The sequence below is a fragment of the Wolffia australiana genome, chromosome 3 (assembly GCF_029677425.1).
Source record: "Wolffia australiana isolate 7733 chromosome 3, ASM2967742v1".
Classification (NCBI taxonomy): Eukaryota; Viridiplantae; Streptophyta; class Magnoliopsida; order Alismatales; family Araceae; genus Wolffia; species Wolffia australiana.
The window spans coordinates 9144152-9157335 of NC_135837.1; the positions used below are offsets into that span (position 1 = coordinate 9144152).

Consider the following 13184-nt stretch of genomic DNA (forward strand, 5'->3'; position numbering starts at 1 on the left):
TCATGTTAATTGATATAAAAACATTTTGTGGTTGGTCATAAACTGATAGAATATGAATGGACATACTATTTAAAACAGACTTTATCAATGTTAGTCGTCCTGTCGGGGACAAAAGTTTACCCTTCCATCCTTCTACTTTCCACTTAATCTTCATAAGAAGTCCATCAAACTAAATAGATTTAACTTTACCAGTGAAGATAAGGCAGCCTAAGTATGTAAATGGAAACGATCTGACAAGGATATCTGTACAATCCTGAATTTTGGTCTTCTTATGTGTAGGCATTTTTGCAAACATGTAAAATCCACTTTTATTTTTATTTATTTGTTGACCTGACACCATTTCATATCTCTCTAGTAGTTTCATCATGTTTTTTAGGGGAACTTTTTTCCATTTAGAAATATAATTGTATCATCTGCGAATAAACTATGTGACATAATTGGAGCTCCCTGTTTAGTCAAATATGTCCCTACATGTCTATAGCGATAAAGTTCTTTATATTTCTACTAAATATTTTCTCTGCTAAGATGAATAAGCTGGGAGAAATCAGATCTCCTTGTCTAAGGCCTCGAGATGCCTGGAAGAATGGGAAGAATTTCCATCCACAATCCATGATTCATTAAAGCCAAATTTTTTAACATATCAAATTTTTTAACACATGATTCATAAATCATCAAAATTTTTAACACATCAATTAGAGAAGTCCATTCCACTCGACCATATGCTTTTTCATGCCCAACTTCAGAGTTATATTCTGTCCTGGAATTTTATGATTTATGGATTGGATAACTTCTTGGACTAAACTAACATTCTCGTGAATGGATTCGCCTTTTATAAAACCAAATTATTCCTCGGCCATTAATCTCAGAAGTAAGCTACTTAATCTCTAGTTGAGCATATACTTAACCTGGAACTTACTGCCTTGATTGGGACTTGGATACTCGTATTTTGACAACTACTCAGTCTAATTGGGGTTGACCGCTGGAGCCACGAGCGAGCCTGAGACTGGCGACGCGCTTGCTCAGATGGGTCAGCTTGCGGCAGTTGTTTTCTATGAGAAACGAGGTGGTGGAAGGAAGCTCCTCAAGCACGAGCTCGTATCCGTCGCCGTAGGACTCCATTCCCGCCACCAAAGCCTGCCAAAAGACCGCTCCCACCGCCCCAACGCCAGCGGACCAGTAAACACGGGAGAAGACGGCCCCAAAGATAGCGTCCCTCTCGGCCATTGAAAACCCACGCTGCCTACTCGACCCGCCAAACTCAGCCACCAGCAGCGGCTTCCGCAGCTTCTCCCGTGCGTCTTCCAAATGCGCATCCAGCCACCTCTCCAGAAACTCGCGTTTCTCCGCTGGCTCCCTCTCCGGCAACCTTCTCCATTGGCAAAAACGAAAACGAACAGAGAGAAATAAATGCCCATGATAAATTCAACGGGACTATGCATCGACACATGAAATCATTACAGTAAGAACCCAGCGGAGTCAACCGACAAAACAAAACCAATAGTCTAGATTGCATTTAACAAGAAAAACCCAACGGCTATAAACTAAACATATCATTCAATATAGTCTCAATCCACTGTAATGACGATTCTCTCTCGCCCGCCCTCCTTATTTATCTCCTCTGTTAAGCAGATAGAGAAAAACGAGCGACGGGTAAGAAGATGTGGATACGGGACGACAGTTGGTGGCAAAATTTTGCAATTTCGTTCTTTATCCGTCTTAAGGGGCTAGGCGGAACGGCTTGGGAGGAGGAAAAAAACCGAAAAGCGATGAAAATAGAAGCTAGTTATCGTCATCGACGGGTGAAGGGAAAGAGATATTGACCATAGATCGGGGTAAGCGTGGACGGTGGCGAAGTCGATGTCTTGGATGCGGTTGTTGGCGATGAAGTCTGCGCCGAGGCCGCCGCCGGCGACGTCGAGCTGTCGTCTCTCAGGCGGCGCCGTCGGCCCGTAGAAGCCCTCCAGTCCTGCCTCCAGGAGATGGTTACCGTCCAACGCCTTTACGTGGGCTGCCATCTCCACGATCCACGACTGCAAGCGTTGACAGTGAATAGGAGACAGATAGAGATATATATATATGGTAGATATGGAGAGTCAAACCTGCAAGCTCGCTCCGGAGGGGTCAGAAGGGCATCTGGGCTCGTTCATCAGCTCCCATGCAAGGATGGCGGGATCATCTCTGTACGCCACGCCGGTTAACTTGTTCACTCTCGTTATTACGGCCTGCTCCGGCGCAGATCCGAGAGTTATGGAGTGATGACGGTAATAGTTGATATTGATAGATCGAAAGCTAGAGAGAGATGGGAAGAGGAACAGAAAATAGATTGATGGAAAAGGGTTAGTGATTTAGAGAGAGATACTGGTGCCGAAGGTAGATGGGTAGAGGTGCTGATGTTAATAGTTTTAAAGAGAGATATGGAGAGAGACTGGGTGGGAGACAGAATGAGATTGATAGAAATGGGAAATCTTAAGAAGAGGGAGAGAGATTGAGATAGAGGGAGAAAGAGGGAAATATCAAAGAGAACTAAAATGATCAAAGAGAGACACAGAGAGAGAGAGAGGTGGCGAGAGATATGGAATGATCAAAGAGAGAGTGAGAAAGAGATGGTGAGAGATATGGAATGATCACAGAGAGATGGTGAGAGATATGGAATGATCACAGAGAGAGAGAGAGAGAGAAAGAGAGAGAGAGAGAGAGAAAAAGAGATGGTGAGAGATATGGAATGATCACAGAGAGAGAGAGAGAGAGAGAAAGAGAGAGAGAGAGAGAGAAAAAGAGATGGTGAGAGATATGGAATGATCAGAGAGAGAGAGAGAGAGAGAGAGAAATAGAGTGAGAGAGAGAGAAAAAGAGATGGTGAGAGATATGGAATGATCACAGAGAGAGAGAGAGTGAGAGAGATAGAGATAGAGAGAGAGTGTGAGAGAGAGAGATAGAGAGAGAGAGAAAGGGAGAGAAAGAGAAAGAGAAAGAGAAAGAGAGAGAGAGAGAGAGAGAGAGAGTGATGGTGCTTGCCTTAGCATTGTTCTTGTAGAACAGCCTCGCGAGGGGATCGATGAAGAAGGCGTCATCGTCGGGGAGGTCACGGCCGCCGCTACGGGCCCAGGATACGTACTGCGCCTTCCCCCCAAAGCTATCGTAGTTGTTGGCGAGGCTGAGGATGAGCCGGATCCCATACCTCCTCGCCTCCGCCACCACAAAGTCGAGCCCCTGCGTTCTTTACTAAACTCTTTAAAACCAACAGAAGATAGCGATGAACGGTCCACTGGGTTCACGAAGGGTTCTGACTCAATTCAAACTGAAAACCGAGAACATGAAGAAAACGAGTAGTCGTCGTCATCCGTTCTCTGTTATTAGTCTTTGGACCGTTCATGGTGATGATGATGATGATGATGATGATGATGATCTTCTTCATGGGTCGAAAATTTTGAGGGCGGAATGGAATAGGGCGTGAGGAGCACCTGAAAGACGCGCTCGTCATAGACGCCTGGCGAGATCTGAAGGGCGGAGGAGTTGCCGTGGGAGCCGTCGCTGAAGGCCCAGATACGAGCAATGGCGAGGCCGAGGGCGGAGCCGCGGCGGAAGGCGGCGGAGACCTTGGGCCTTTGCGAGGGCTCGGCCGCCACGGCCATGAGCCAGTAGGCGTTGAACCCGTGGGCGAAGAAAGGCTCGCCGTTGAGCATCAGCTGAAGACCCCGCACTTGGACGAAGCCTCTTCCTCGCAGCCCATCGAAAACCCGCCGCTGCAGGCTCACCACCATCACCGCGATCACCAACGCCACAGCCACCTGCTTCTTCTTCCTCGTCATCTCTCTCTCTCTCTCTCTCTCTCTCTCTCTCTCTCTCTCTCTCTCTCTCTCTCTCTCTCTCTCTCTCTCTCTCTCTCTCTGTCTATCTAGTATCTATCTATCTATTTCTCTCACTGCGTCTACCTACCTCTCTCTCTGTGTCTATCTCTCTCTCTCTCTGTGTCTATCTATTTCTCTCTCTCTGTCTATCTATCTATTTCTCTCTATCCCGCTAGCCCTCTCTCTCCTCTCTCTCTATCTCATTCTCCTCTCTCTCTAGCTCTCTCTCTAGCTCTCTCTCTAGCTCTCTATCTAGCTCTCTCTCCTCTCTATCTATCTCTCCTCTCTCTCTCTCCTCTCTCTCTCTAGCTCTCTCTCTCTCCCAGCGGATTTCGATCCTCCGCTCGTTGACCTATGTATGTTTTCCGTTCTTCCCCCAATTGATCGAAAGAATCAGATAAGGGGTACTCAGGAATTTCACATGAACTGGGATGCCTTATCAGAACTTGCTTCAATCGATCATGATCGATGGATGCAAAATAGAGGAGTCACACTGCCATGATCTAATCGAACTTTCGTATGCAAAATAGAAGCCCGTCGTGTACGAAATGGCTTATCCAGCGACCAAAATGTGAAAGGTCCCGATCAGCAATCGAGCTCTACAGATCTACTAACCGTCGATGGAGATATGGGCTGTCCGATCGATCGAATCGGTAAACAGACGCAAACTGCGCACGTCTTCTCTCCCGTAGGCAGTTACAGAGACGGACTGGGCAAGTGGAATTCTTTTTACTCCCACAGTCTATCTTGTAATTTGAGATTCTCTTTATTTTAGGGCAAATACTCCTAAACAGCATCAACTTTCGTTTTTGTCAGCCGGGCAGCATGAACTTTCATGATTGTCTAAAAAATATCAAGAACCAATAAGAAGACGCCAAGTGGCGTCTTCTTTTTTTCCCCCAACGGCAGTCAACTCATGACGTGGCTTCCACCGTGGCAGCCAGGTGGACTCCACGGTGGCATCCACATCTTCGCCCGCCGCCGACGCCGCCCGTCTCCGTCCGTTGACACTGCCCGTCTCCGGCCGCCGACGCCGCCGCCGTCCTCTCCGCCCTTCTCCGCCTCTACGCCGCCCATGCCCACCTCCGCCCCGCCGCCTCCGCCTTCTCCGAGCTCCCCTTCCCCCCTCCCCCCCTCGCCTGGAACCACATGCTCCGCGCCCTCACCCTCGCCGGCCGCCCCGCCGACGCCCTCCGCTCCTTCTTCCTCGCCATGGCCCTCGCCGGCGTCCCCCCCTACTGCTTCACCCTCCCCTTCGCCGTCAAGGCCTGCTCCTCCGCCCGAGACCTCCGCCTCGGCCTGCAGCGACACGCCCTCGGCCTCAAGTCCGGCCTCGCCCACGATGTCTTCCTCCAGAACGCCCTCTTGTACCTCTACCTCCGCTGCCACCCCAGCGACGCCCTCGACGCCCAGCTCCTGTTCGCCAGAATGCCCCCCCGAAACGTCGTCTCCTGGACTACCCTTATCTCCGGCCTCCTCGCCCGCGGCGACCTCGACTTCGCCCGCGCCCTCTTCGATGAAATGCCCCTCCGCCGCAACGTCGTCACCTTCCTCTTCTTCTTCTTCTTCTTCTTCTTCTTCTTCTTCTTCTTCTTCTTCTTCTCCTTCTTCTTCTCCTTCTTCTTCTCCTTCTCCTTCTTCTCCTTCTTCTTCTTCTTCTCCTTCTTGGAACCGTGGAGTCCACCTGGCTGCCACGGTGGAAGCCACGTCATGAGTTGAATGCCGCTGGGGGGAAAAAAAGAAGATGCCACTTGGCGTCTTCTTATTGGTTCTTGCTATTTTTTAGACGAATGAAAGTTCATGCTGCCTGGCTGAAAAAAACGAAAGATCATGCTCTTTCGTAGTATTTGCCCTTTATTTTACAAGATGTCTATGCGCTCACACAATATCATTTGACAGACAAAGTAATGGATACGACAAACCCATTGCATACTCTCTACATGTGAGACATTAAAATTGGAGTATCTCAACTTCTTTGACCTACATGTGAGACACCCACCGGTTGATGGGTTCTCTGAAGCTCAACATGGACAGTCTGGCCAAAGAGAGTAAGGCAAGACACCATTTCAAAATAATTAATCAGAATGGAATCCCGCAACACAAATATGTGATGAAAATTTTCAAACTAATTAATATAAATGGCCTAGCTGATGTAGGCGGCATCCTTCATGATCACACGGGAGCATCATATTCATTTTTTCAGACTAACACAACACCACATGTTGTGGTGATACATGAGAGGTTATTCTTTTCTGAGGAGCAAAATCTGTAAGGTATGGTCATAGAAATTGACTCCTAGTTTTTAGTTGATGTATTATATACATGACGTTACTCCCATTGGCGGTTGCAGTATGATTGGAAGGACACCACCCATTGTAGAGTGAGAGTTACTAATATCTGCAACAGATTTGGGAGGGGAATCAAACAGCAAAAGCCAACTATGTGGTACCTGCTTGCCCTCTCTCTCACTCTCTTCTCACCTTGGCAAGACTTACATTGGGAAGCACAAGGCAACCATCATGTTAAGAACCAGACATGCCAGTCATATGCACTTGACACATCATCACCGATGATGAACCTCCCTAGTAGAATATTGATAAGCCAAAGTTTAGGTGGTTAACCTAGTTGATGTGTGATTTTGAGACTTATGCAATAAAATTTATAATTAACCTTAATTCACTTGTTATCGATGTAAAATGGTAAGGGGTCAAACCACAGACAAGGCTTTGTGATTAAGATTAATATTTAGAAAAAATCAATGACTAAGAAAGTGGTTAAGATGAGAGAGCATGGAAAGAAGAGATACTAGATGTATATTGTGATTTTAATTAAATCAATCTATATGTATAAGTTCTTAATTCTTACTCATAAGAATTATGAACTTATAACAAAGATTAGGATGGTATTAAAGTCGTAGAATGAGAATAGGATGAGAGGAATGAATGGATGTAATGAAGAAACCCTCATTAGGGGTTTCCTATGAAAACCCTTTTTAGGAATGGGCGGTATAAGCTATTAATCCCTAATATTTTTTAATAACTTATAACAAAGAGTGAAGTGATGATGTAGCCCAAAAGCCCATCTTCTGAGGCCCATTAGCAAGTTGTGGCCCAAGAAGGAGATTCTTCTAGAACTGACAGGATCTGCAGAAAGATACCTAGAGCCCCTCAAATCCTCTGACAGGATTTTCTCTAACAAGATCTTCTGACAGGATTATCTCTAACAGGATTTTCTCTGACAAGATCTTCTGACAGGATTATCTCTGACTGGATTTCCTCTGACAAAATCTTCTGACAGAATCCTCTGCCAGATTCTTCTTCTGCCAAGATCTCTGCTCTAACTTGTCAGATCTGCATATCTTCTGTTTTGTCACATTAGGATCTTCTTGAGCCACACAAATATCTCCTGACAGCTTCTACGGGCCCTAGAATCTGCAGGATATCTCTGCTCAGGCTTGATATGCTGCTTATCCTCTGTTTTAGCTTGTTAGATTAGTTTTTCTCAATGTTTTGACTTGTCTTGTCATGAGTCCAATCATTATGGACGACCCTACACTTCTTGTGGCCAATATAAGGCCCCCATGTGCCCCTGACTGAAAAAAAAATTGAAATCTATTGTCTTGTTGAAACTGTTGTTTCTCCCCTCCTGAGTGTTCTCTTTGTTAGAGAGTGCTTGTGTGCTTGTGTATTCAAGTACAACCCCTTGTGGACTCAAGGGTTGGAGAAGCTATTTCTGTGGATTCAGGACTTAGCTACTTCAAGTAGAGCAAGGCTTGTGGACTCAAGTCGTGTTCCTACACTGTTCGTGTACTAAGGCTGCGTCAAGTGATATGAGAATGTGGAATGGATAGAAAGATGGGGAAAATTGAATGAAAATCATAATTAAGTGTTTAGGACTTACCTCTTCCTTTGGTGATGCTCCCAAGCATTAATCTACCTTCATGGACCCGTATATTGCGCCTGGTGCCTTGGTGTGTTGCAATAGACACGAAGATAGATCAAGAGAGGGAAGAAACTCACTTTAGAAAGAAGAAAAAACCTAAATGGGCACTCCAAAGCCTTTCTTTTTCAAGATCCCCTAAATGGAGAAAGACACAAAGAGTACAAGAAGATCCTAATTTTGGGATCTATTTGTAGGCTCAGCATAGGTCTTGTGATGCAGGACAACGTCACGGACGAGGTCCGGCCATCACCGAGGATGTGACTCGGTGTCGAGGGTGTCGGTGCCCGACGTCTACTCGCAGGTAGTCGTCTGGCACAGGTCTCCTACGGGGAAGACCTACAATGAAGTGCTCCGGGTAAGGGGTGTCGTACGTGCAGTTGCCGACAAGCAGAAGGGTGCCGACGTCTGGGTATCGGCGGAGTCGCCCGAAGACGGGGGGGATAGACCTCCTGACCCTCGTCCGGACGGACGAGTTTGCTATGGCGCCGAACGGGATATCTCCCGCCGGAGGGTGCTCGCACGGGACGAGTAAACCCGGCTCGTACCAAACCAGGTAAGACGCTCAAATATACTTAATCTTCACTCGTCCTGTCACACTCACCTATGTCTAACCCGAGCGCGGTGGAGGCAACCGAAAGATACACTGCAGGAAATAAAGGACGGGAACGAATGGCGTACCTGGTCGTCGCCCTTGCGGGAGATTGTCCTCGCGTCGTGCAGGCGTTCGCTGGGTGCAATAACGGTGTTAGGGAGTTTGGTGGCGGCAGGCGGATAGGGTGCGCAACGGCGCTGGTCGGTGGACAAGCGTGGCACACGAGTGTAGCGCGGGGTCGTGGGCGCGGCGAGACCCAACGAGCGCGGAGGGGCGTGTCACGGCGGCCAAGTCGAGCACGAAGGGGCGCATCACGGCAACCAAGTCGTGCGCGGAGGGCGCATCGCGGCAGCCAAGTTGAGCAGGGAGGGCAGCGCTGGGGCGCGGCTAGACGGACGGGACTCAGGGGTACAGCACGTCAGCGGGATCTCGACTTGTGGATCGAGCGTGGATCTCGCGGACGGTGAGACCAACTCAAGGACTCGGTCAAGGACGCGGGGCGGAGACAGTTCGCAACGGCGTAAGCCACAGGGCCTGCGGGTGCAACTCTCTCTGCAGGCGGAGGCAATCGTCAGTGGGTCGACGATTGAGCATGCACCACCGGCTTCGCAAGGGAAAGGGGGGGGGGGAAACAGCCGCTGTTGTGGACGAAGGCAGCAGGATGACTGCGGCTCACTAAGAGGAGCGGGAAGTCGTCGCGGCGGCCCGGTCGAGCGGTCGGAGTCGCGGAGAAGCCAAGGGGGACCGCGTTTGGCACGGCGGCGCGATGCAACCGCCAGCACGGAGTGCGTGGCGAGGGCGGACGCGGGAGGCGCCGGTCAGTGGTGCGACCGGGGGCCGGTGTTAGGCTGGCCTCTGGTGCAACGGGAGGACTGTGGCGGTGGCGGCTTGAGTCCTGTCGGGCAGCGGTTATCTCCTTCTTCTTCTCCTTCTTCTTCTCCTTCTTCTTCTCCTTCTTCTTCTCCTTCTTCTTCTCCTTCTTCTCCACCTCTTCCAGGGGATCGTACCCTAATTCTTCATCGTGAGAAACAAACTTTCATTCTTCAAATTCAACGAGAGATATCTGTTTAGGGCACCCAACCTTCCCTTATATAGGGGGGGTACGGGGGCCCTTAGACCAAAATGACCTTGAACTGAATCAAAACAACCCTAAGACCTAAGGACATGAAAATGACGAGAAGGCCAAGGAAAGCAAAGGCGAAAACAGGGGGGGGGATCCTTATAAGGTCGGACCTCCCTCCTTACACATGATCAAGACGTGTAAGAAAACAACGAACGACGAAGTCCAAGAGTGAAAACAACGAACAAACAAAGACATAAAGACGAAGATAAAGAGTTCGTTACCCGGAATACTTGAATCTGGGTGTGCGTACCGTCGCCTTGGCTTGCCGAGCGTGCTGAACACGGACGTTTGGTGCTGTCGAGGACGACGGTGACGTCTCCGAAGACGTTTCTGGGCCTGTTGTAGGTACTGTCGGGGACGACGGTGACGTCTCCAAAGACATTTCTGGGGCCGCTGCTGGTGCTGCGCCATCATCTTGAAAGAGAAATCAGAGGTGGGTCTCCCCACAAAATTTCAGCCAAAACTACCGATAGGATCAAAAGTTATGGCCATTTGAATTTTGAGAATTTCTAGCCATTCATTTGTTTGACTAGTTCCACCAGAATAGTTAGCCACTAGACCATGCCACATCATCCATCATTATAGGGCACAAATTTGACTTGTTCCACAAAAAAAGAGCCACCAGGTTGTTCCACATCATCCCTCCTTAATGGGATTCAAATTTTCTATTTTTAACCTAAAAAATAATTGGAAAATATCAAATATAATCTATAAAATTCTCAAAAACTCAAAATTAAATATCTCTTTATCTACAACTCCTTTTTGGATGAAATTTTCACCATATTAATTCTTTTTTAAATATATTGTCCATTTAAATCATTATAAACATCAAAATATATTGAATTCAATGCAAGGATAATTATTTAGTGGGCATATGTATTTCCGGTGAAAATTACATAAAATTCATGATAATATGCATAAAATTAGCTTAATTATGCTCTAAATGCATAAAATTCATGATAATAGCTTAATTATAAAGATGAATTATCATGCTTGCATGACCTCAGTCTTTGCAATTCTTTTATAGAACTCAAGAAGTTAATGGTTTTGGAGAATAGTTGTGTAATTTCAAGAACTTCTCCATCACATATACCATTCTTCATGTGTGATGATTGATGGAAATAAATGTGGTCTGCAAGCCAATCACATATTCCATATCTCATTCCATGTTCATTGATAGAACATTTTCATTATACTGCACATGTGACACTTATAATGAACTCCACGAATACATGAGCAGACTCAGTGAATTATGATGAGATAATAATATGGAGGTCACTAGTCTTTAAGCATGTGTTCTAAACATTCCTAATTTAAGGATGCTTGAGAAGGACATCAAAATATCTAGATAGAATATCATTATCTAGCTGCACTATAGATGACTATGGCTAGTCACGGAGCCATTAGTGTGGAGACACTAAGCATAGATAGTTGATGCTCTTTAGTGGAAATAGTTCATTGAATTGATCCATACAAATCACTGAATGGTATTATATAGAACTATCAATCAGGTTGATTCATGTCACAATTGTGTAAGTGGACTTTAGACCTGAGACACCAACGACTTCTTGTGGACGGGAAATTGTACTTTGACTATGACCTACAAGTCCCTAATCATGGGATTCTAAATAGTCTTAGTTCAGGTGCATGAATAAGTTTAGGAAGACAATTGAGTGATCAAGATTGGATCTTCCACCCTTAGTATAAAAGGTGACTGCTCAAGGAAGATGATGCAATGAAGTCCTTGGACAAGGTAGTGAAATATCAAAGAAGAGTTCTCCAATGATTTCTGAACGCTTTAGTACTAACTTGGATTACCAATTAGGGTTTGATAGTTTACCATACCCTAAGTCATCCTAGGAGTGTCAAGTGAATGATGGACTATACATACATGGTGACCAACAACGAACCGGTTCTGAGTGACTCAATACACATGCAGCATGAGTCAACGGGAACCTAGGTAGCATGAGCCACACAATTCAATTGTATTGAAAACCTCAGATTTTCGGCGATGTTGGCTTCGGAACCAATGAAGGGGAGATACACCAGGTATTTGTGAGTGAAATATTACGAGGGATTAGCTGGGGTTGGGAGGGGTGAGGGGGCTGACCATGGGTAGGAGGTAGCAAAAGTGAATGTTGCACTCAAACTAACAGCTATTTAGTGTATTTCTTTAGTTTCAAGAAAATGGGTTTCCAACTGCCCCAAAGAACGGGATGTGGCTCTCTGTGGCATGTGGTAAAATTCAAACCATGGACATGTCATCTAGGGCTGGAAGCCCCTTGGGACCGCTGGCCTCTGGGGGTTTGGCACCTTTGGCTTGGATTATGCATTATGTTTGGGACATCATACATTATTTTCTGTTCTAAGTATTATTCATTTGATCTCTTATAAACAACAAAATATATTAAATACATTTTCTCCATTACACAGTTCTTTAATGATACATTAGGATCAGATTCTCCATCAAGATCTAATGATCTTTTCTGCAGAACTATAGTTGTTAAGACATAGTGGAGTCCTACACTTTCGACATCATTCAATATTCATTTAAACAACATTTGGATAGTCTATACTGTACTAATGATGATCAATTATCATGGTGGAATAAATTTGGGAAGCATAAATATTTCAAGCTGGCAAATATTTTCCCACCTTTCAACCCCTAATGCAACTCATCCTCTAGCTAATCCAGCCTTGAGTGGAAAGCAAATGAACAAGAGTGCTGGTGTATCCATATCAATCTAGGTTGTAAAGCTTGTCTTTTGAAGACAATGAACATGGACTACAAAAGACATATGTGGGAAAAATATTACTTTGTGTTAACTCCTTCTGTTGCCTTCACCATGACATCTATTAATCCTCTTATTTGGTGGATTCCAGAGATTAGAAGCCTCAGAAATATTGATAACCAAAGCCCTGAAAGACGCCGATACATAATTTACAAGTTGGTGGGACATCATTCTTAATTCTCTTGTAACACACTGCTGATACATGTGCACCTCATAATCCATTTTAGGGTCAATTATGCACCTGATTGTCCATTTTGGGGTCAATTATGATATTAAATTAAAATGAACATCCGAGCAAATTATATGCATCTGAATTACTCTATATATAATAGAGGGTAAGCAAGGGTCAAATTGACCTCTAGGAGTGAACGGGTTGAATAATGAGTTGAGCTGGCTTAGAGAGAGGAGGAAAGTGATTTTAAGGTGGAAATGGAGATTAGATAATGTGGAGAACATCTTATAATTGTTAAAATAAAGGTTTGATGAATGTGAGACCAAGAAACCATAGATGAGAAGGCACAACGTATACAGAATTTATATTTTTTTAAGTTTAGAATTGTGAGAAGAAAATTATGGGATACCTCTGAATGAACTGCTCGAACTACATTTTGTATATTTTGCACATGCCAGGCATTATACACAAGCAATCAAGAAAAAAATGGAATTACCCTAATCAACTTCAACTCTTCAAATCAGCAGGAACAGTTCATTCAGCCAGACGGGGGCAAGCTCAAAAGTGAGGAAAAAAAATAAAAAATAATTGTGCACTGTGTTTACAAAGGCCCAGAATTCCCTTCCTTTCTCTTCCTTCTAAATTACCCCTTAATCAGGCCTTTTTCAAGCTGAATATTTGTCTTCTTTGTGGATGGAGACCTGAGAAATGTGTT

General features: G+C 45.6%; 1 protein-coding gene across 1 annotated transcript; it reads right to left on the reverse strand.

Annotated features, from left to right (window-relative positions):
- Window positions 1-807: 807 nt before the first annotated feature.
- Window positions 808-4367, reverse strand: LOC144700861 (mannan endo-1,4-beta-mannosidase 1-like). Its single transcript, XM_078572419.1, has 5 exons — window positions 3462-4367; window positions 3016-3210; window positions 2100-2222; window positions 1822-2030; window positions 808-1366 (listed from the first exon to the last, which is right to left on the reverse strand). The coding sequence occupies exons 1-5, from the start codon at window positions 3807-3809 to the stop codon at window positions 958-960; spliced, it is 1284 nt and encodes a 427-aa protein (XP_078428545.1). The 5' UTR covers window positions 3810-4367; the 3' UTR covers window positions 808-957.
- Between the last annotated feature and the right edge of the window lie 8817 nt (window positions 4368-13184).

Excerpts from the sequence above, each read along its gene's own strand:
- LOC144700861 (XM_078572419.1), bottom strand. The coding sequence starts at position 3,809 with ATGACGAGGAAGAAGAAGCAGGTGGCTGTGGCGTTGGTGATCGCGGTG. Across the intron at positions 3,211-3,461 it reads ATGACGAGCGCGTCTTTCAG|GGGCTCGACTTTGTGGTGGC; the intron begins GTGCTCCTCACG and ends TAAAGAACGCAG. Across the intron at positions 2,223-3,015 it reads TCTACAAGAACAATGCTAAG|GCCGTAATAACGAGAGTGAA; the intron begins GCAAGCACCATC and ends GCGCCGGAGCAG.